At 36.8% G+C, this 21,594-nt stretch overlaps 1 protein-coding gene and 1 long non-coding RNA gene across 6 annotated transcripts in view; one reads left to right on the top strand and one right to left on the bottom strand.

The window, feature by feature from the left end:
* Positions 1–21,594, bottom strand: part of LOC107967205 (uncharacterized) — a 609,392-nt gene that overhangs the window by 39,261 nt on the left and 548,537 nt on the right. The gene's annotated exons all lie outside the window — the stretch shown is intronic.
* GUCY1A2 (guanylate cyclase 1 soluble subunit alpha 2) overlaps positions 1–21,594 on the top strand; it is a 344,946-nt gene that overhangs the window by 272,244 nt on the left and 51,108 nt on the right. The window contains exon 7 of one of the 3 annotated variants that reach the window (XM_016921914.4): positions 1,505–1,597. The exons of the other annotated variants lie outside the window; for them this stretch is intronic. Coding sequence (XP_016777403.3) covers positions 1,505–1,597 — 93 coding nt within the window. The remainder of the gene's footprint in view (positions 1–1,504; positions 1,598–21,594) is intronic. 3 annotated transcript variants of the gene reach the window in all.

Raw genomic sequence — 21,594 nt, 5'->3', positions numbered from 1 at the left:
TAATTCAGCCACCCACTTTACCCTCAAAATCAAATGGATTTTTTTAAAGAAACTTCTTTATTCTTTCTTATTGCATTTTCTTTGGAGGAAATGAGAGCTTAAGAATATGGGAAATCCCATCAAGTTTCTATGAGCTTTGCTGCCTCTTTCTACTGTCAGCTGTTGTGTTTAAGGATATCACAGCCACAGTGATCTGCAAGCACTGCTGTTCTAAGACTTGTCTCAACAGAGTACAGTTTAAAGAGTAAGTGAACAAGTAAGGGAATAGTAACCCTCGCACAAGCCATAACTTTCCATCAGATCCCTCATGCTTACAAGCTCCACCTTTGCTGTTGTGTACACAGCTCCTCCTGGAAGCCCGACCTCCCCACCCCACCCCAGCACTCCTGTAAATCTGTCTCATTGGAAAGATAACACAGGAGTGTGTGCTCACAGGTTACCAATCAATATCAATATTTCACCAAATCTCAGTTTTAATTGATTATCTTCCAGTTATTGGAGAATAAACCCCAAAAGGGGTGGATAAAGGGAAAAAATGCAAAAACCCAGAATGTCATGTGCCTTTTGCCAGCTACTGCTGGATGTGTTCTACAACTGAGTACACAGCTGTTTCTAATAAACACTATTAGTGCTAATCCTTAAGCAGTTATTGCCTTCTCCTCATTGCACTAGATCCTCCAGTATAGCAATCTGAAAAACTGACCTCATTGTCAAGTCAATTGGTGTCTTGTGAAATGACAATTTGGTGGTAAAGTAACTTTCGGAAAGTGTTGCCTACTACAGATTCTGAAAAGTATCAAGGTTAAAAAATTTATTTAACTTTTCAAACCTAGAATTTCTCACATTTATTATTTCATGGGCCGGGCGCGGTGGCTTACGCCTGTAATCCCAGCACTTTGGCAGGCCGAGGCGGGCAGATCACGAGGTCAGGAGATCGAGACCATCCTGGCTAACACGGTGAAACTCCATCTCTACTAAAAATACAAAAAAAATAGCTGAGCATGGTGGCAGGCGCCTGTAGTCCGAGCTATTCGGGAGGCTGAGGCAGGAGAATGGCGTGAACCCGGGAGGCGGAGCTTGCAGTGAGCCGAGATTGCGCCACTGCACTCCAGCGTGGGCGACAGAGCGAGACTCCATCTCAAAACAAACAAACAAAAAAACCCCCACATCTTTTGATTCTTAAAGGACAGTGACTATTTGCACAACTCAGTATGGAAAATAAGGTTTTGCCCAGCGTGCCATTTTTTATCACGTGGGTGCCTTTACACTCCCTTTTTCTACGATGCTTTCTCCAAGTTCCCTTGGAATATTCTCTCATCCCTTCAAACGACAGAGCTTCCTATGCCAGATAATTTTTTTATTGTACCACCAATGTCAACCTCAGTGACATTGGCCATAAACTACAAAATCATGGCTATATGTATATGCAAATAAAAAATGTCACAGTACTGATTTTTGATTTTTGTCCCTTGATTCACTTGGTGTCTCGGTGTGACTTTTCAAGCCCCAGAGGAGTGAACTCCTTTTCTCCTTTCCTGTTTCCATCCAGCTGGTTCCAGATCAGCATCAAAGTGAAATGGATTTGGGTACTGAAAAGGTAATGAGCTTCACTTATAGGGAGAAGGAAAACAGAGGATATAGCTATGCATATTGGTTATTACTTACTTCCTTGAGTATAATCCTTATTCGTTTATTCAAATATCATCATCATCCTTTTATTTGTAGTAGTACTGGTAGTTTGTTGAGACTCTACTTTGTCCCAAATATTATGTAGAGCATATGTAAATGTTAATTTTTTCAGTCCTCACAGAAACCCTATAAAGTATGTCTCACATTCTTCACTCTACAAATAAAACAGGCCAAGAAAAATGAAGACACTTGCCCCAGTCACATGGTAATATATGGCAGAACCAAAAATCAAACTTACGTCACTTTAGTTCAAAGCTTTTTTTTTTCCCTCCACTATGAGCTACTGCTCTCCAGGCTTGATCATCTCTTGGGTGCCAGCCACTGATATGCTCCCCAGATTCCAGTGGCTTTCATTCATGGCTTCTACTTCACCAGGCAGTGCCTGTCCTTTAGCCAAAGAGAAAATACTTTTGTTTTTGCCCCAGTTTTTTTGTCCTAGTAGTGGGGCTAAAGATGGAAATTTGCCATTTGTTTCTGTAATAGATACTGATAAGGACCACCAAAATGATGGAAAATGTGCAAGCTTCAAAGCAAAAGCCTACAAGAAGGGAGTATAAACTGAAAAAGTTACATTAGATAGCACAGATTTGCTGGGCTCAAAATATATCCCTCTGGCTGTCATTAGCACAGAACTATAGTAGGATTTAAGAAATGTTTGAAGAATTCATGGCAAAAGATAAAATGTGTTATCCAGTTGCAAGACATCATAGAGACCATGAGGGACCACATTTGCAAATATAGTTCATTCTGACAACAGTTGTGTGTGCATATTAGGACAGTCATTACATATGGTTAGTCATTATTTATGGAATATCTATTGTATACAGATGGGTTGGTAGTTAAGAAGGAAATATTCTTTAGCTCCTGTTGCTACAAAATAAACATTGATCAGTGTTTACACCATGCCAAGAAAGTATTTGAATATTAAAATCTCAATTCACTAAATGCTGTATGTGGCAACAAATGGTAATTAAAATAAATATTTGATAGGTTTTTATTGTTTAAAATGGGAGGCAATTTAGTGAGAGTTATAATACACAGTGGTATAATAAAATGGCTAATAAATTTCACTGTTTTTTAAGAAGTGGAGAACCAATTAGACAAAGTACTTCTCATTTATTTTTTAAGAGAGAAAGAGAGTGTGTGGGTGTGTGTGTCCATTCACACATGTCACTACACATTACCCTAGAACACTGTGGCGTTTAGTAAGACCCTTTTAAATATAGAATGCCATTAAATAAAAATACAGAAACTAGTTTTCAGTCTAAATATAGTAATATAGTAACTGCTTGTTGCACTTATTGTGAATATTTCAGAGGATAAACCATGGCAAATCGTTCAATCCTTTCCTTTTTTCTGTACTTTGTTAACTCATGGTAAATTTAACCTGTTTTTCTCTCTTAAATCTAATAATTTTTATTCTTTTCCTTCATAATTAACAGTGTTTTAGATAGTATTTTAAATAATTTTATACAAAGTAGTTTACACTCACAAGATTTTTTTAAAAAATCAAAATATTTGATGAGGCAGCCTTTTCAGAAATGTCAAAGTAGTAATGCTTAACTAAAGTATATAGCAGTTTAAGGACAAAGAGAAGTCAATCATTATCCATGTTGACAACATGAGTACCCACCAAAATATAATTTTTAATGAGGTACACAATTAGCTGCTTTTATATGGACCATAATATAAGTTCTGCCCCATCCCCCACTCCATCATTCTATGATGACAAATTACTATTTTTGAATGTTAGGGAAGCGCTAGCAAGCTCTTTCTTTGTTCACTCAATAAAACAGGTTTTATATGGCTCTTCAAATAACTCCTAAAACAAACTTATTATAAGACATGACAAGTAAACCTTCCTGCTTATTATTTTTCATAAGCACATCTTCAAAAATGTCCAAGAAAATGTAAGGTCAAAAGGATAAGGGTGGGGAAAGCTTGTACAAGATAAAAGTTAAATTCTTTGGGAAGGCAACCATTCCGATGATTTAGAAAGCATTTATGTAACATGGTGAAACCCTGTCTCTACTAAAAATACAAAAATTAGCCGGGTGTGGTGGTGGGTGCCTGTAGTCCCAGCTACTCAGGTTGCTGAGGCAGGAGAATGGCCTGAACCCGGGAGGTGGAGCTTGCAGTGAGCTGAGATTGCACCACTGCACTCCAGCCTGGGCGACAGAGCGAGACTCCGTCTAAAAAAAAAAAAAAGCATTTATGTTGATGAGACACAGAAAGATATTTGCTATACTAGAAGTTTACAGAGTTTCTCATATCCTCCTCAACTTTCTTGTTTTCAGTACTCTTTTCAATTATGAATGATAGGAAACTGTATTTCTTTTCCTTGATGGAGTAACAAAGGGTGATAGGAATACTCCTTATTTAATAATGATGTATGTTATACATCCATGGTCTTCTTGGTCATTCATTCCTGAGCTAGTTTCTAAATTAGAACTTGATTCATCTAAAAATGGGGTGGATTCTTAAACTAGGGACTTACAGAAAAAGGCAACCTTTTAGTTTTCTGCATATTGTATTCAACTCTGGAATCTTATGTCCAGTTCTGGGCATGTTCATAGATTTAATTCATGTCAACAAATATTTACTCAGTGCCACTTTACACGTAAAACACTACCCTAGGACTTTGGTTGTCTAATCAAGATCCTATCACATTCTATATTATGCAAATAACTGGACTTTTTACAAACTTAATGGCTTTTCCTGGCCTCAGTGTATTTACAAACTAGTAGAAGAGACAAATACAGAAACACATAATTAAAATACAGAAAAATAAATACAAAATTAGTATATGGATAGCATATGAAAGGTAAAGGAGGTCCCAATCCCGCCCTCTAGTCATGGAAACCACGAGTTCGTTATTAATACAAAGTCAATGGAGGGTAATTGAGTGACAGGAAGAGAGACAGGTGCTGGGCAGAAACCACATCAGTGCACTTGTGACATTTTATTTAATGGTAAATTCTATCATATTCATGGTAATTGCCTGTGACTGCAAAATGAGGAAAGGTTACATGTATTTGTCTTCTCATGATTATCACCACTGTAAACTTTTTTCTAAATACCCATATGTGGGTGGAGCTAATAGAAGCCCCACATTTTTGTTAGAACCATTGTGGTCACCTGAAAAGTGTGACCTTTTTCAAGCGGGAAGGTACCTCTCTGGTAGCTTTATGTATTATGAATTTGAAGGGACAAGCTTGGGAACAGAAAGATCAGTTAGGAGGTGACTATAGGAGTCACGTGAAAGCTGACAAAAGCCTGAACTCAGGCAGTAGTGTTACAGATAAAGAAGAAGAGATGGAGCAGGATTCAAAAATATATATGTATATAAACTTACTTGATTAGATGAAGTACATGAAGGAATAAAAGACTACTCTTAGGATTATAGCTTGGGTAGTAGCAATTTAGTGGTGTGGTACTATGACATTAATGGGAACCCACTGAACATCAAAAGAATATATTTATACTTTTCCATATTAGCAAAACCTAAAGAAGACTCAGATTAATAGGCAAATTCCAAACAAAAAAATGAAGAGGGTACTTCAGAAGTACCTGTTTACTTATTGAAAGTAGTATCTGTTTACTCATTGAAAATTCATCCATTTGAAAGCGTTTACAATGTTGGTGGGAGTGTAAATTAGTTCAACCATTGTAGAAGACAGTGTGGCAATTCTTTAAAGACCTATAGGCAGAAATATCATTTGACCCAGAAATCCCATTACTGGATATGTACCCAAAGGAATATAAATAATTCTATTATAAAGATACATGCACACATGTTCATTGCAGTACTATTCACAATAGCAAAGACATGTAACCAACCTAAATGCCCATCATTGATAGGCTGGATAAAGAAAATGTGGAACATATACTCCATGGAATACTATGCAGCCATAAAAGGGAACAAGATCATGTCCTTTTCAGGGACACAGATGGTTCCTGGAAGCCATTATCCTTAGTAAACTAATGCAGGAACAGAAAACCAAATACCACATATTCTCACTCATAAATGGGAGCTGAATGATGAGAACACATGGACACATGAGGGGAACAACCCACAGTGGGGCCCTTCAGTGGGTAGTGAGTGGAATGAGGGAGAGCATCAGGAAGAATAGCTAATGGATACTGGGCTTAATATCTAAGTGATGGGATGATCTGTGCAGCAAACCACCATAGCATATGTTTATCTGTGTAACAAACCTGCACATCCTGCACATAAAAGTTGGAAAGAAAAAGAAAATTCATCCATTTGAAATTCATGTGCTACTTTTTTCTCCCCACTTATTATTTGATTTTGTTGAGTGTATTTTGATAACAACATGAACTGTGAATAAAATGGCATGCAACTGAAAGGCAGTAATTGCTAGGTAAGTAATACTAAGTAGGTATAGTGGGGTCATATTTTTAATCAAGTGATAAATAGTTGGAGAGAACAAAAATGAACAGCCTTGTTATACATGCAAATGTCATAACTTCATTCAGTTTTATCTATCTAGCTGTATGCACTATGTGGAAGTGAATGCAAGTCAAATTCATGAAGTAATTATCTAGATTAAGAACTAAAAGGATTCAGTGCACTTGATTGTTGACATTTTATTTAATGGTAAAATCTATCATCTTCATGATAATTGCTTGTGACTGCAAAATGAGGAAAGGTTACATGTATTTGTCTTCTCATCATTATCACCATTGTAAACTTTTTTCTAAATATCCATATGTGGGTGGTGCTAGTAGAATCACCACACTTTTGTTAAAAGCATTACGTTTGCTTTCTCCAGGATAATTCTGACAACAATAGTACAAAACTTATCATCTTTTATTTTGGTCCCTTACATCCTCTATTTCCAATAATTTATTGGTGTCTAATGTAATACCATAACCTGTTCTCCCAAGCTCCATTTCTGTGGTTATTTTCTCCTTTTCCTTCTTCCTTCTCCTTTGATACACAATACCATCACATGTTGCTGATCTTTCCACTGCACTGCCTTTTTTGTTCAATAAAAATGTAAGGTCCCCAGCTCACATGTATGCTTCAGTGTGCAGCTCCAGAGCTGCTGTCCAATATGGTAGCCACTAGCCACATGTGACTATTGAATACTTTAGATATGGCTAGTCAAAATTGAGATGTGCTGTAAATAAAAACTACATACAAGACTTGAAGACTTTCTCCAAAATAAGAATATTTTAAAAGTCATTAATGATTTTTAATTTGATTACAGTTTGAACTGATAATACTTTGAATGTATTAAATAAAATGCTATTTAATTAGTTCGACATTTTGTTTTTAACATGACTATTAGAAATTTTGAAATTGTGTACATCTCCTACATCTGAGGCCTACATTGTTTTTCTATTGGACAGCATTGCAATAAAGGACACTAGAGTTAAAGAGGGCATGCTCTCTGCTCCAAGACTGTGCAGCTAGACTAACTATAATATCATAAAGTGGAGCCAGGCTTGGTGGCTCATGCTTGTAATCCCAGCACTTTGGGAGGCCAAGACAGGTGGATCACCTGAGGTTGGGAGTACGAGACCAGCCTGACCAAAATGGAGAAACGCTGTCTCTACTAAACATACAAAATTAGCCAGGCATGGTGGCACATGCCTGTAATCCCAGCTACTCAGGAGGCTGAGGTAGGAGAATCACTTGAACCCAGGAGGCGGAGGTTGCAGTGAGCCGAGATCACGCCATTGCACTCCAGCCTCGGTAACGAGCTAAACTCTGTCTCTAAATACATACATACATACACACATACATACATACAGTGATATGGTCCATAGGAGAGTGTAAAGAGAAGAGTGAGTAAACATTTCTAACAGGGCATTTGAGGAAAGATCCATGGAAGAAGTGATATTGAATCATCATAGAAGGAGGGCAATGGTGTTAGCATTTCAAGTACAGAAGACAGTGTAAGTTAAGTCTTGGTGACAAGAAACAGGCTGCTGAAACAGTCACCTCAAATATTATTTTATCACATCACTGCTCTATGGCCAACCATAGAAAAATAAAAATCTATCCAGAAAATATTTTAAGCTTCTTACCAGTTTTTCTTAAAAGCATCTGTTTCTACTTCCTTACCTACTCCCACTGAGGAAAAAAAGGTTCCTCTCAGGCCGGGCATGGTGGCTGATGCCTGTAATCACAGCACATTGTTGGGAGGCCAAGGCACGTGGATCACCTGAGGTGAGGAGTTTGAGACCAGCCAGACCAACACGGTAAAACTCCGTCTCTACTAAAAAATACAAAAATTAGCCGGACATGGTGGTGGGTGCCTGTAATCCCAGCTACTTGGGAGGCTGAGGCAGGAGAATCACTTGAACCTGGGAGGCAGAGGTTGCAGTGAGCTGAGATGTGCCATTGCACTCCAGCTGGGGTGACAGAGCAAGACTCCATCTCAAAAAAAAAAAAAAAAAGTGCCTCTCAATGAGGGTGTAAAGGTAGTGGTACTTACGGCAGACTAGAAAGATGCTATGCCAGTCGTGCTGCTAGGGACCTCTGAGGAGCTAAACTCTGGTTTTAGCTACTGAAATGGGAAAGAAGTAGCTCGCCTGTACCCATGCGTAACTCCAGGAGGGAGGGGAAACACAAGAGTAACACTTCCCAATAGTATGTCTCCTGAGAATTGGGATATCTTATGGTTCACCATAAAGTATCTGTTGAGTAAGGAAACATGAACAAAGGAAAAAGAGGCAGAAAGAAATGAAGAAAGTAGGGAAAATCAATTCTAAAAGACATGTTTTATAGATAATAAGAAACTAATTAGGAGCATAAAAGAGAATTGAGGGTTATAGCTCAGGCAGTGCAGTATCCTCCACAGGTTTGAATTCAGGCACTGGCCTGTGCTGCCCTTAGGTTGTAGGCAAGCTGCTTACCCTCTCTGAGTTTCAATTCCCTAATCTGTACAAAGTAAAGTCTAAGAATTAGAAACAAGGTAAAACATAGTGTCTAGCACTCTGTAAGTGTTAAATAAATGTTAGTTTTATGTTTGACCACTCTTTGCTAAATAATTTTGAAATGTATCCTTTTTTGGTTGATTCCCTGGGAATTCAGTTAGGAAGAGAGGAAGTCAAATTGTCTGTGTTTGTAGATGACATGATTGTATATTTACAATTGTCTCAGCCCAAAACCTTCTTAAGCTGAAAAGCAACTTCAGCAACATCTCAAGATACAAAATCAATGTGCAAAAATCACAAGCATTCCTATACACCAATAATAGACAAACAGCGAGCCAAATCATGAGTGAACTGCCATTCACAATTGCTACAAAGAGAATAAAATACCTAGGAATCCCACTTACAAGGGATGTGAAGGACCTTTTCAGGGAGAACTACAAATCACTGTTCAAGGAAATAAGAGAGGACACAAACAAATGGAAAAACATTCCATGCTCGTGGATAGGAAGAATCAGTATCATGAAAATGGCCATACTGCCCAAAGTAATTATAGATTCAATGCTATCCCCATCAAGTTACCATTGACTTTCTTCACAGAATTAGAAAAAAACTACTTTAAATTTCATATGGAACCAAAAAAGAACCCATATAGCCAAGACAATCCCAAGCAAAAAGAACTAAGCTGGAGGCATCACACTACCTGACTTCAAACTATACTACAAGGCTACAGTAACCAAAACAGCATGGTACTGGTACCAAAACAGATGTATAGACCAGTGGAAAAGAAAAGAGGCCTCAGAAATAACACCACACATCCACAACCATCTGATCTTTGACAAACCTGACAAAAACAAGAAATGGGGAAAGGATTCCCTATTTAATAAATGGTGTTGGGAAAACTGGCTAGCCATATGCAAAAATCTGAAACTGGACCCCTTCCTTACACCTTATACAAAAATTAACTCAAGATGGATTAAAGACTTAAACGTAAGACCTAAAACCATAAAAACCCTAGAAGAAAACCTAGGCAATACCCTTCAGGACATAGGCATGGGCAAAGACTTCATGACTAAAACACCAAAAGCAATGGCAACAAAAGCCAAAATTGACAAATGGGATCTAATTAAACTAAAGAGCTTCTGCACAGCAAAAGAAACTATCATCAGAGTGAACAGGCAACCTAGAGAATGGGAGAAAGTTTTTGCAATCTATCCATCTGACAAAGGGCTAATACCCAGATTCTACAAAGAACTTCAACAAATTTACAAGAAAAGTACAAACAACCCATCAAAAGTGGGCTAAGGACATGAAAGACACTTTTCAAAAGAAGACATTTATGCAGCCAACAAACATATGAAAAAAAGCTCATCATCACTGGTCATTGGAGGAATGCAAATCAAAGCCACAATGAGATACCATCTCACACCAGTTAGAATGGTGATTATTAAAAAGTCAGGAAACAACAGTTGCTGGAGAGGATATGGAGAAATAGGAACACTTTTACATTGTTGGTGGGACTGTAAATTAGTTCACCCATTGTGGAAGACAGTGTGGTGATTCCTCAAGGATCTAGAACCAGAATTACCATTTGACCCAGCAATCCCATTACTGGGTATATACCCAAAGGATTATAAATAATTCTATAAAGACACATGCACACGTATGTTTACTGTGGTACTGTTCACAATAGCAAAGTCTTGGAACCAACCCAAATGCCCATCAATCATAGACTGGATAAAGAAAATGTGGGACACATACACCATGGAATACTATGCAACCATAAAAAAGGATGAGTTCACATCCTTTGTAGGGACATGGATGAAGCTGGAAACCATCATTCTCAGCAAACTAACACAAGAACAGAAAACCAAACACCGCATGTTCTCACTCATAAGTGGGAGTTGAACAATGAGAACACAGGGACACAGGGAGGGGAACAACACACACCGGTGCCTGTTGTGAGGGTGGGGAGCTAGGGGAAGGGTAACATTAGGAGAAATACCTAATTTAGATGATGGGTTGATGGGTGCAGCAAACCACCATGGCACGTGTATACCTATGTAACAAAGTTGCATGTTTTGCACATGTACCCCAGCACTTAAAGTATAATTTAAAAAAAGAAAAAGAGACGGTCCACTCTAAGAGAAGTGGAGCCACCAAATCTACCTTAAAAAAGAAGTAATCAAAAGTCTCAAATGAATAAGCATTCTAAAGTGGATATACTATCTAAAGCCATACAATTAACTAGTTAACTATCACGGGGGAGCCAGAGTAAGTATGTTAAGTTCTCTTCTATTCATTAAACCACTTTGAGTGTACCATCCGTTTCTTGCTGGGATACTGAGTGATAAAACTGATAAATTTTTGTTCTTTTTTTATACTTGTTTTAAAAATCAAAATGTGTGTCTACAATGAAAAGCAATGACAGTTTCAGTTACCAAAGTGCTAAGGGATTTGCTACTAGGATGGGTACCAACATTGTTAGTAAAGTCAGTGGAGCTGCCCTCTGTAGGCTAGTCCTGCCCTCCATAGACAAAAGATACTGCTGAAGGACTGGCTTCCCTGAGAGCAATGTGGTGGTATGCTCCCCAGATGAAAGAGACTGTCTGGTAGCACCTGATCATCAGAAACAAGCAAAATGCAATGATCATTGTAAGTGTCACATTTGGAGATAAAAGGCAATCCTGTACTTTCTACCTTTAAAAACTACAAACTTTAAAAAAAATTGAAGACACACAAGAAATGGAAAGATATTTAATATTAATGGATCGGAAGGATCAATATTATTAAAATGTTCATACTACCCAAAGCAATCTACAGATTCAATGCAATCACTATCAAAATACTAATGACATTCTTCACAGAAATAGAAAAAATAATTCTGAAATATATATGGAACCATAAAAGACCCAAAATAGCCAAATCCATTATGAGCAAAAAGAATAAGACTGGAGAAATTACATTACCTGACTTAAATTATACTACAGAGCTATGGTAACCAAAACAGCATGGTACTGGCATAAAAATAGACACATAGGCTAATAGAACAGAATAGAGAGCTCAGAAATAAATTTATACAACTATAGTTAACTCATTTTTGCCAAGGGTGCCAAGAACATGCATTGAGGAAAGGATCGTCTCTTCAATAAATGGTTCTGGGAAGACTGGATATCCATATGTAGAAAAACGAACTGGACCACTGTCTCTCACCATATGCACATCAAATCAAAATAGATTAAAGATTTAAATTCTTAGACCTCAAACTATGAAACTACTAAAAGGAACCATTGTAGAAACTCTGCAGGACATTGGAGTGGGAAAAGATTCAATTAGTAGTAGCTCAAAAACACTGGTGACCAAAGCAAAAATGGACCAATAGGATCACATCAACTTAAAAAGCTTCTGTACATCAAAGGAAACAATCAAAAAAGTGAAGATACAACCCACAGAATGGGAGAAAATATTTGCAAACTATCTATCTGACAAGGGATTAAAAACCAGAATATGTAGGGAGCTCAAACAACTCAATAGGAAAAAAAACTAATAATTTGATTAAAAAATGAGTAAAAGATCTGAATAGACACCACTCAAAAGAAGACACACAAATGGAAAACAGGTATATGAAAAGGTGCTAAACATCCTTAATCATCAGAGAAATGCAAAACAAAACTACCATGAGCATCTCAACCTAGATAAAAATGGCTTTTATCCAAAAGACAGATGACAATGAATCCTGTTGAGCATCTGGAGAAAGGGGAACCCTCATATGCTGTTGGTGGGAAAATAAATTAGTACAGTTCTGTTGGAGAAGAGTATGGAGGTTCCCCAAAAATCTAAAAATAAAACTACCATATGATCCAGCAATCCCACTGCTAGTTATATACCCCACAGAAAGGAAGTCAGTATATTGAAGAGATAACTGCACTCCCATGTTTATTGTAATGCTAGTCACAATAGCCAAGACTTGCATTCAGCCTGTCCACAGACAAATTAATAAGGAAAATGTGGTACATATTCACATGGAATACTATTCAGCCATGAGAATGAGATCCTGTTATTTGCAACAACATGAATGAAACTGGAGGACATTATGCTAAGTGAAATAAGCCCAGCTCAGAAGGATGACTATTGCATGTTCTCACCCATTTGTGGGAGCTAAAAATTAAAACAGTTGAACTCATGGAGATAGAGAGTAGAATGATGGTTACCAGAGACTGGAAAGGGTACTGGAAAGGAGAGAGAAAAATGGGGTTGGCTAATCGGTACAACAATATACTTAGATACAATGAATAACATGTAGTATCTGATAGCACAACAGGGTGACTAGTCAGGAATAATTTTTTGTACATTTTAGAATAACTGAGGGAATACAACTGGAATCTTTATAACTCAAATAAATGATTAATGTTTGCAGTGATGGATATCTCATTTACCCTGATGTGATTATTACACATTGTATGCCTGTATCGAAATACTTATGTACCCCATAAATATATATACCTTCTATATAGCCATAAAATAAAAAATTAAAAAAAATAAAAATTAAAAGAAAATAATAAGAGAGTATTTTATTTCATCACTTCTAAAACACACCTTTTTCCTTCCTGTTGTTTAAAATCACTGAACCCAGGATATGTCTTACCATATTTGAAGAAAGACCATGGGTCCTAGTGATTGCAAACATTCTTTTGCTCATCTTCCGCTAAAATCGAGATGTTCCAACCTCAAAGCCTGAAGAGTGAAACTTCTTAAGAAATATTCTTGATGTCCCAGAGAATGAAACAGGTGGGAAAACATGGACAACAATACCTCCAACTTGAAAAGTGATTCAGAAGAGTTAGACCCTGAAAATGAGGAACTTTGGCAATAACTTCACAGCATTATTGTGCTTATATTTTCTTTTTATGTGTGAATAGAATGAATATGATAAAAAATATATCTAAATCAAAGAGATATTTTAGCAGTTGTTAAAGGAAATACTAAGATATGAAAACATGTCATGGTTTAATTTCTTCCTGGTGATACACAAAATACTCATACCTTTTGCTATTGATGGAGTCTTACATTCTATGAAATACATTTATTTTTTTCAAACCTATTGTAAAAGGGTACATAAAAGATAGGACAGAGCAACACCCTCAAGTTTGTAGGATATTCTTATATATCCTTAGGCCAAGGCAGGCTAAGGGCAGAGGCATGAGGTAAGCAAAATATATCTTTGATTTTGACTTTCTGTTCTCTCTCAAGTAGAGAGAAGCAGGTCAGTGTAACTAAAGGGCAAAGAATTTGGAGTGCAGTTTAGTTCTTGCTCCAGTGGTTGCTGGTATGTGGATGTGTGTGGGTCATGTCAACTCTGTTTTTTCTGAGGATACTGATAAGGTTCATTAAAAGTGTATTTGAAAGGTGCCATAAAATACTATTAAATCATTCTTTCTTTTTTGCCTGTTTTACAAACAGAAAAGAAACTCAGTACAGTTTGTCTCAAGGGAGATTACTATATTGTTACCTATTCACATCCACAGTCATACACTGTGACTAACCAGTTATAGCCTACAGTCTACATGTGGCCAAATGTTTCAGAGTCTCTAGGAGATAGAGGAATGCTCCCCTAGGAGGAGTTGATGAATGCATTTTCAAGAGAGGACTGAATATTTCTAAGAGAGATTCCCTGATTGCCTTCGATATCCAAGTTTGGGCATCTCATTGCCAAGGTTCCTTCTCCTGGCCTGCTTCCTCAGTCTTTCTTCCCAGCTGTTGAGGGCTGGATTCCCTGTCCAAGCTCCTCCTCCTTTCCAAATTAGTTCCAATCAGTTCCCCTGGCCTGTCCCCACCACTCGGTCAGCTCGCTCAGTACTTCTAAACCTCGTGTGTCTGCTCCGTATCTCTGTTCTTCAGAGCCAGTCTTTCTGTGTCTTCAGTCTAGTAAATGCTGCTTTCATAAACTAGACTTAAAATTTCATCTCATTTTAATAAAAAGTAATTACTTTATATATGATCTTTAAGCAGCTATTCTCTTAAAGAGGTACTAAATGGTGAGACTTTCTGGTAAGGGAAGAAGAGAGAATGATGTCTTGACCAGTGTTTGAGGAGTTAACTTCTTGAGAAAATATTGCTTACAGTCTGGTACCAACATATTATTGGCAGTAATATTCATTAAACATTGTTAGCATATTCGTAGTCTCTAAACAATGGCTTTCAAATATTTTGACTACAACTCATAATAAATACATTTTACATCCTGACCCAGAGCACACATATATGTTTATGTATATAAAAAGTACCTCTAACTAAAACAAAAGATTCATTTAAAAAATAAAACTCCTAGCCTTACAACTCACTAAAAGATTGCAACCAGCAGTTTAAAAAACCGTGATACGTAACATGTCCTTTTGGCAAGCTTGAACAGGAATGTGTTTGGTGGTTTATGTTACTCGCTGGAAAACAAGCATTTTTGAAACCATTATAGTGTTGAAAGAAAGTATAAAAAATAATCTTAGATTACAGTTGTCTGTGATTATTCCAAATCTGAATTTTCCATTCCTGTGTTATTTTTCTCAGGGACTAAATTTCTAAATGTGATTTTGTAGCAGATGAATGAGACAGGGAAAGTAAGGCTATTGTTTTTATGAAATCTAGGCTACATTTTATTCCAATCTTGTTTCTGATATCTTTTCTCTTAAATTGATGTTATCATTCAGCTTCCATTAAGAAATGACTTCTGCATCCATTTGCCTTGTGTGTATATGTTCACAAATGAGTCAATCATATTTCATTCCTTAATTTCTGTAGTGAGAAAAATTGTCCATCCTAAAGGAAGAACTTGAAGAATTTCTTGCTCTCCTAATGGTTTTTCACTAAATCCAATTCTACTAAACATGTCATTGTTAGGAATAACATTTTGTTTTGTTTTATTTCAAGGATATGCTTCATCATCATCATTACCACCATCTAAATGCATTGTTGGCAGTATGGAAAGGCAACAATAATCTTTAACATTTAAATATTTTCTAGTAGGTTACAGATGCATTAAATATTCCATTTTGTCTTAGTGAACAAATTCAATAAATGAGGCTAAATGTCTTATGAAGCTAACTTTATGTACTTAAAATTGAAGAATATGAATATAAAAACATACTATATTTAATCCATCTTTAGTTAATTTTTGTAAGGAAGAGGTCTAGTTTAAGTCTTCTGCATATGGCTAGCCAGTTATCCCAACACCATTTATTAAATAGGGAGTCCTTTCTCTATTGCTTGTTTCTGTCGACTTTGTCAAAGATCAGATGGTTGTAGGTTTGCGGCCTGATTTCTGGGCTCTCTTATCTGTTCCATTGGTCTGTGTGTCTGTTTTTGTACCAGTACCATGCTGTTTTGGTTACTATAGCAGGTAGTGTGATTCCTCCAGCTTGGTTCTGTTTGCTTAGGACTTCCTTGGCTATTTGGGCTCTTTTTGGTTCCATGTGAATTTTAAAATAGTTTTTTGTAATTCAGTGAAGAATGTCATTGGTAGTTTGATAGGAATAGCATTGAATCTATAAATTGCTTTGAGCAGTATGGCTATTTTAACAATATTGATTTTTCCTATCCATGAACATAGAATGTTTTTCCATTTGTTTGTACCATCTCTGATTTCTTTGAGCAGTGTTTTGTAAATCTCATTGCAGAGATCTTTTACCTCCATGGTTAATTGTATTCCTAAGTAGGTAGTTTATTTATTTATTTATTTGGTGGCTATTGTGAATGGGACTGCATTCTTGATTTGGGTCTCAGATTGGATGTTGTTGGTGTATAGGAATACTATTGATTTTTAAATATTAATTTTGTATCCTGAAACTTTGCTGAAGTTGTTTATCACATCAGGGAGTTTTAGGGTAGAGACTATGGGGTTTTCTAGGTACAGAATCATATTGTCTGAAAACAGGGTTAGTTTGACATCCTCTCTTCCTATTTGGATGCCTTTTTTTTTCTTTCTCTTGCCCGATTACCCTGGCCAGGACTTCTAGTACTATCTTGAATAGGAGTGTTGAGAGAGGGCATCCTTGTCTTGTTCCGGCTTTCAAGGGAAATGTTTCCAGCTTTTGCCCATGCAGTATGATGTTGATTGTGGATTTGTCATAGGTGGCTATTATTTTGAAATATGTTCATTCAATGCCTAGCTTGTTGAGGTTTTTAACATGAAAGGATGTTGAATTTTATCAAAAGCCTTTTCTGCATCTTTTGAGTTAACCATGTGGTTTTTGTTTTTAGTTCTATTTAGGTGATGAATCACATTAAAGGCATAAATGTATAACCTAAAACTATAAAAAACCCGGGAGGATAACCTAAGAAATACCATTCCAGACATAAGACTGGGCAAAGATTTTATGAGGAAGATGCCAAAAACAATTGCAACGAAACCAAAAATTGACAAAGGAGATCTAATTAAACTAAAGATCTGCACACCAAAAGAAACTATGAGGAGAGTAAACAGATAAGCTCCAGAATGGTAGAAAATATAAGGTCTAATATCTGGAATCTGTAAAGAACTTAAACATATTTTCAAGCCAAAAACAAACAACTTCATTAAAAAGTGGGCAAAGGACACAGACACTTTTCAAAAGAAGACATACACATGGCCAATAAGCATATGAAAAAATGCCCAACATCACTAATCATTAGAGAAATTCAAATCAAAACCACAGTGAGATACCATTTAACACCAGTCAGAATGGCTATTATTAAAAAGTCAAAAAATAACAGATGCTGGCGAGGTTGTGGAGAAAAAGGAATGCTTATACACTGTTGATGGGAATGTAAATTAGTTCAGCCATTATGGAAGACAGTGTGGTGATTCCTCAGAGACCTAAAGACAGAAATATCATTCAACCCAGCAATCCCATTACTGGGTATATACCCAAAGGAATATACATTGTTCCATTATAAAGACACATGCATGTGTATGTTCGTTGAAGCACTATTCAGAATAGCAAGATATGGAATCAACCTAAATGTCCATCAATGGTAGACTGGATAAAGAAAATGTTGTTCATATATACCATGGAATACTACACAGCCATAAAAAAAGAATGAGAGCTTGTTCTTTGAAGCAACATAGATGGAGCTGAAGCCATTATTGTAAGTGAACTAACACAGGAACAGAAAACCAAATATCACATGTTCACTCTCACTTTTAAGTGTGAGCTAAACATCATGTACATACAGAAGGGACAACAGACACCAGGGCCTACTTTAGGGCAGGGGGTAGGAGGAGAGTGAGGATTAAAAAACTACCTATCAGGTACTATGCTTGTTACCTGGGTGATGAAATTATCTGTACAACAAACACCCATGACATGCAATTTACCTATATAACAAACCTGCACATGTACCGCTGAACCTAAAATTTTAAAAACAGTATATATTATATACTATAATATATATATATATTCCATGCTGATTAAAGAAAGCAGTTTTGTCATTAAAGAATGACATTTTTGCTTATCACTTGAGAATAATGTGCCCGTTTATGCCAATGTAGAAAATAGACTCTAATTTTTCATTCAACCTATGCATTCCACAAAGATAATTCCTGAGGGTTAGAAATGTACATAGACACAAGAAGATTACAATCAAGAGAGGAAACAGGTTTATAAAAAATAATTAAAATACAATGTGATCCCTTAGCTAGACCTTGAAAGACATGTAGAGGGGAAATTATTCCAAATGAGACAGCAGTTGTGAGAAACAATATCAAGATATTTTCACTCTTTCTAGCCTGGCATAATTAATTGTGATTACTCTGGCAAGTATGACATCTTCTAAATTTACAAAAACAGCTATTTTGTCATTGAGGGAGTCATTTTTTGCTGTGCTGATATTACAATAATAAGCTGGCTTGTGTCATTGCAGAAAATGGTCTATAATTAAATCTTCCTGAACTTCTAAAGAGCAGTTTCCACAAAATGGCTGTATCTTCTAATTTCCTTTCCATTTTCTCAGCAAGACATAGTCCCTATGACAAAAGTAAGATTTTTTGAATATATTTCTCAGTTTCCTGGCAAAGTTGCTCATTTGCAAAGTCACACACCCAGCCCACAGAAATTAAAAAAAAAACATATTTTAGTCATTCATTTGGCAATGCTTTTTACACAAACAGGTAATTAGGAACACTGAAAAGACTTAAAAGATCCTCAGAATCTGAAGTGATAACGCTCAGAGTATGTATTGGATAACGGCAGTAAGACAGCAGTCCCCACCAATTCTTCCTTCCAGCTTCAATCCCCATGTCTTCCTCCCACCTAATTCCTTCCCAGGTTTTAAAAAGAATAAAAGACTTTAAAAAATGAATTTGTGGCAGTATGGAATTTTTATTTATTTGCTTATAGCATGTCTCCATTACGTTAAATACCATAAAAGCAGACATCTCATCTGTCTTATTTATTCCTCTATACCTAGCACATGGAACAATATAAAGCATGTATTACAAACTCAACAAATATTTGGTGAATGAATGAATAAGTGAAATAAATCAATATTAAAGGAAGTAAATCTTCTCCTTGGCAATCATACTTTTCATAAATATGAAGACATTGTCACAGTCATTCTTATCAAAAGTAAGGGAGAGGGAAATGAGCATTTTGTGATTGTTTAAACATTGCAGTCAACACTTATTGAACATCCACTACTTCTTACATAAAGATAAATAGAGATAGTCCCTCCTCTCAGAGTGTAGATTTAGATGGGGTTGCAAATATGCAAACAGATAAGTGTCATAATATTGATCTTTGGTAATTATAAAATTTACATCTTCAGTTTTAACTATTCAGAAGTGATCTCAGAGTAGTTATATATAGTAAATATATTTTTGCCTAAGCATGCATGCATTTAAATCACCCATGCTGCAAGGCTTGAGTAGAGAGCTAGTCAGTGATTTTAGATTAGTGTTCACCATCTGCACATCCACATGGCTTGTGTTCTGTCTCATTCTTAGATAAACATTTTTTGGGAAAAATGATTTGATGCTGTGGCATCATGAATTCAGGGATTTCCAAATATTTGTTTGGAGTTCCAAAGAGATGTCTTCTCTATCTCTTCAGGAGAATTCTCAGAGTCTACTATGATATATATGTACTAAAATACAGGAATGTACAAGAAACTGGGATAGCAGAGAGGATGGGATGATAAACTGTGGCTAGTAAAGGGTGAGAGAAAGGAGGGCAAGAAATCAGGAGATCGTTTGCTGAGAAGTTGTATGACACGAGTGTTGAAGATTAACAGATCGAATAGGAAATTGTTAGGTAATTAAGGTAGGTAGGATGGTGCAAGAAGAAGAAATAGCATGTATAAAATCCCAGAAATATGAAATTATTTGGGGAATTTAGTAAACAAGAAGGCATGTGGTGTTTTAAGAGAAACAGTTATAAAGGTGGGAGGAGCATCAGATGAAATGGGACATTTACGAGGAGCCAGGCCATTAGGCATTATGACTTCCTGTCACAGGGATCTCTAGATATTATTAGTGGGAAGTTGGGAGCCAGTGGGAGATTCTAATTTGGGAGAAACCTGTTCAGATGAATGTCTTAGTTAGAAAGAACCATTTGGTAGCTGTGTATTGGAAATTTGAAGGGGAAATTGGCTGGAGTCAGGTGGAGAAATTAGATTAGTGTGATTGGCCAGGTAAGAGGAGGAAAATCCCTGCTAAAGTAGGAACAGTAGGAATGGAGAAAAGCAGAAAAAATGGAGACATTTAGGAGGCAAAATTGGCAAGATACTTCCTAAGCGATTTTAGTGTACAAAGTCTAGTTTCTGAATATAAGTTGTTTTTCCTTTTATTTTTAAGAAACCTGTGATTTTTTTCCATAAATGTATATATCCTTTTTCACTGAATTCTTTTTAAATGACTGGAGCAAAGGAGTCCTTGAAAAATGTGACCTGAGTACTGTGTTTAGTAGATTGAAAATTCTTCAGGGGCATAAGAAATTAAGAACGTGGTTTTCTTCCAAGATCAAGAAGCTAAGGTCATCTAATGGAGAAGTTCATGTCATCCATCACATGTTCTCATCTTGCAGATATGGAAAAATGCCAGTGGCTGGCTTCTGTTTGACAGATTCAGTGAGCCTGCTTCAGAGGACTCTGAGCCAGGAAACTCTCAAGGTGGGCTGCATCCCACAGGACAGCTTTTGAATTTGGACAGCTCTCGAATCTGGTCTCATGTTGTCAGGATGACTTGGCTCACCACAACGTGGATGTCCTTCTTTGTAGCTTCCTTCTTTCTTCAGACCTTACACAGGCCCTGCTATGGGAATGGCTCCTGTCCTAACAGATTTGCGTTGATATCAAGGACTCCTTTTTTCCACACTTTACCTTATACTTCAACACTTGACTTCTTGTGCATCTCTTGCTTCCTAGTTTTGTTCTGCCATTTTGTTCTGACCAACAGTCCCAACCTGTTGGCTCTAAAATTTCACACTCTCCACTTGGCTTCAGGTCCTCAGTTTTACCCCGATTACGAATCTTTTAAATATTCAGTTCCAAAATTATTCATCCAGCTCTTTTTGTTTCCTATGCTACATACTCTTTGGTAAGTCCGCCACAGCCAGAACATCCAGAACCACCTCAAAGCTGGTATCTCTCAATTCAGATTTAACTCTTCCATTCAAAATTATTTCACAATCTGCCACCACCTTTATCTCACCCAAAGGGAACTTGTTAATTTTCCTTTAGCTCTTATTCCAATCCATGACACCAACCCACTAAGCCAGGTTTGGGACACCCTTCTTTGTAATGCTATCTCTTGTCTTTAATATCCAGTCAGTCACCAAGTCTTATCAATTTTTCTCCTACATGTGTCTCTAATCAGTCTCCTTCTTTCCATTACCATTACCACTTAAATGTCACTAAAAACTTTTAGCCTGTAGTGTTTCCTGCCCACCTGCCTAAGGTCATTCTCCATCCTGTAGCCCATATTAATACTCTAAAACAGAAATACAATCTGTCAATGTGCTACTTAATTTT

The sequence above is a fragment of the Pan troglodytes genome, chromosome 9, assembly GCF_028858775.2.
Source record: "Pan troglodytes isolate AG18354 chromosome 9, NHGRI_mPanTro3-v2.0_pri, whole genome shotgun sequence".
NCBI classification, from domain to species: Eukaryota; Metazoa; Chordata; class Mammalia; order Primates; family Hominidae; genus Pan; species Pan troglodytes.
Note: the sequence above shows the minus strand (reverse complement) of the source record. Positions and strands in the feature narration are given on the sequence as shown.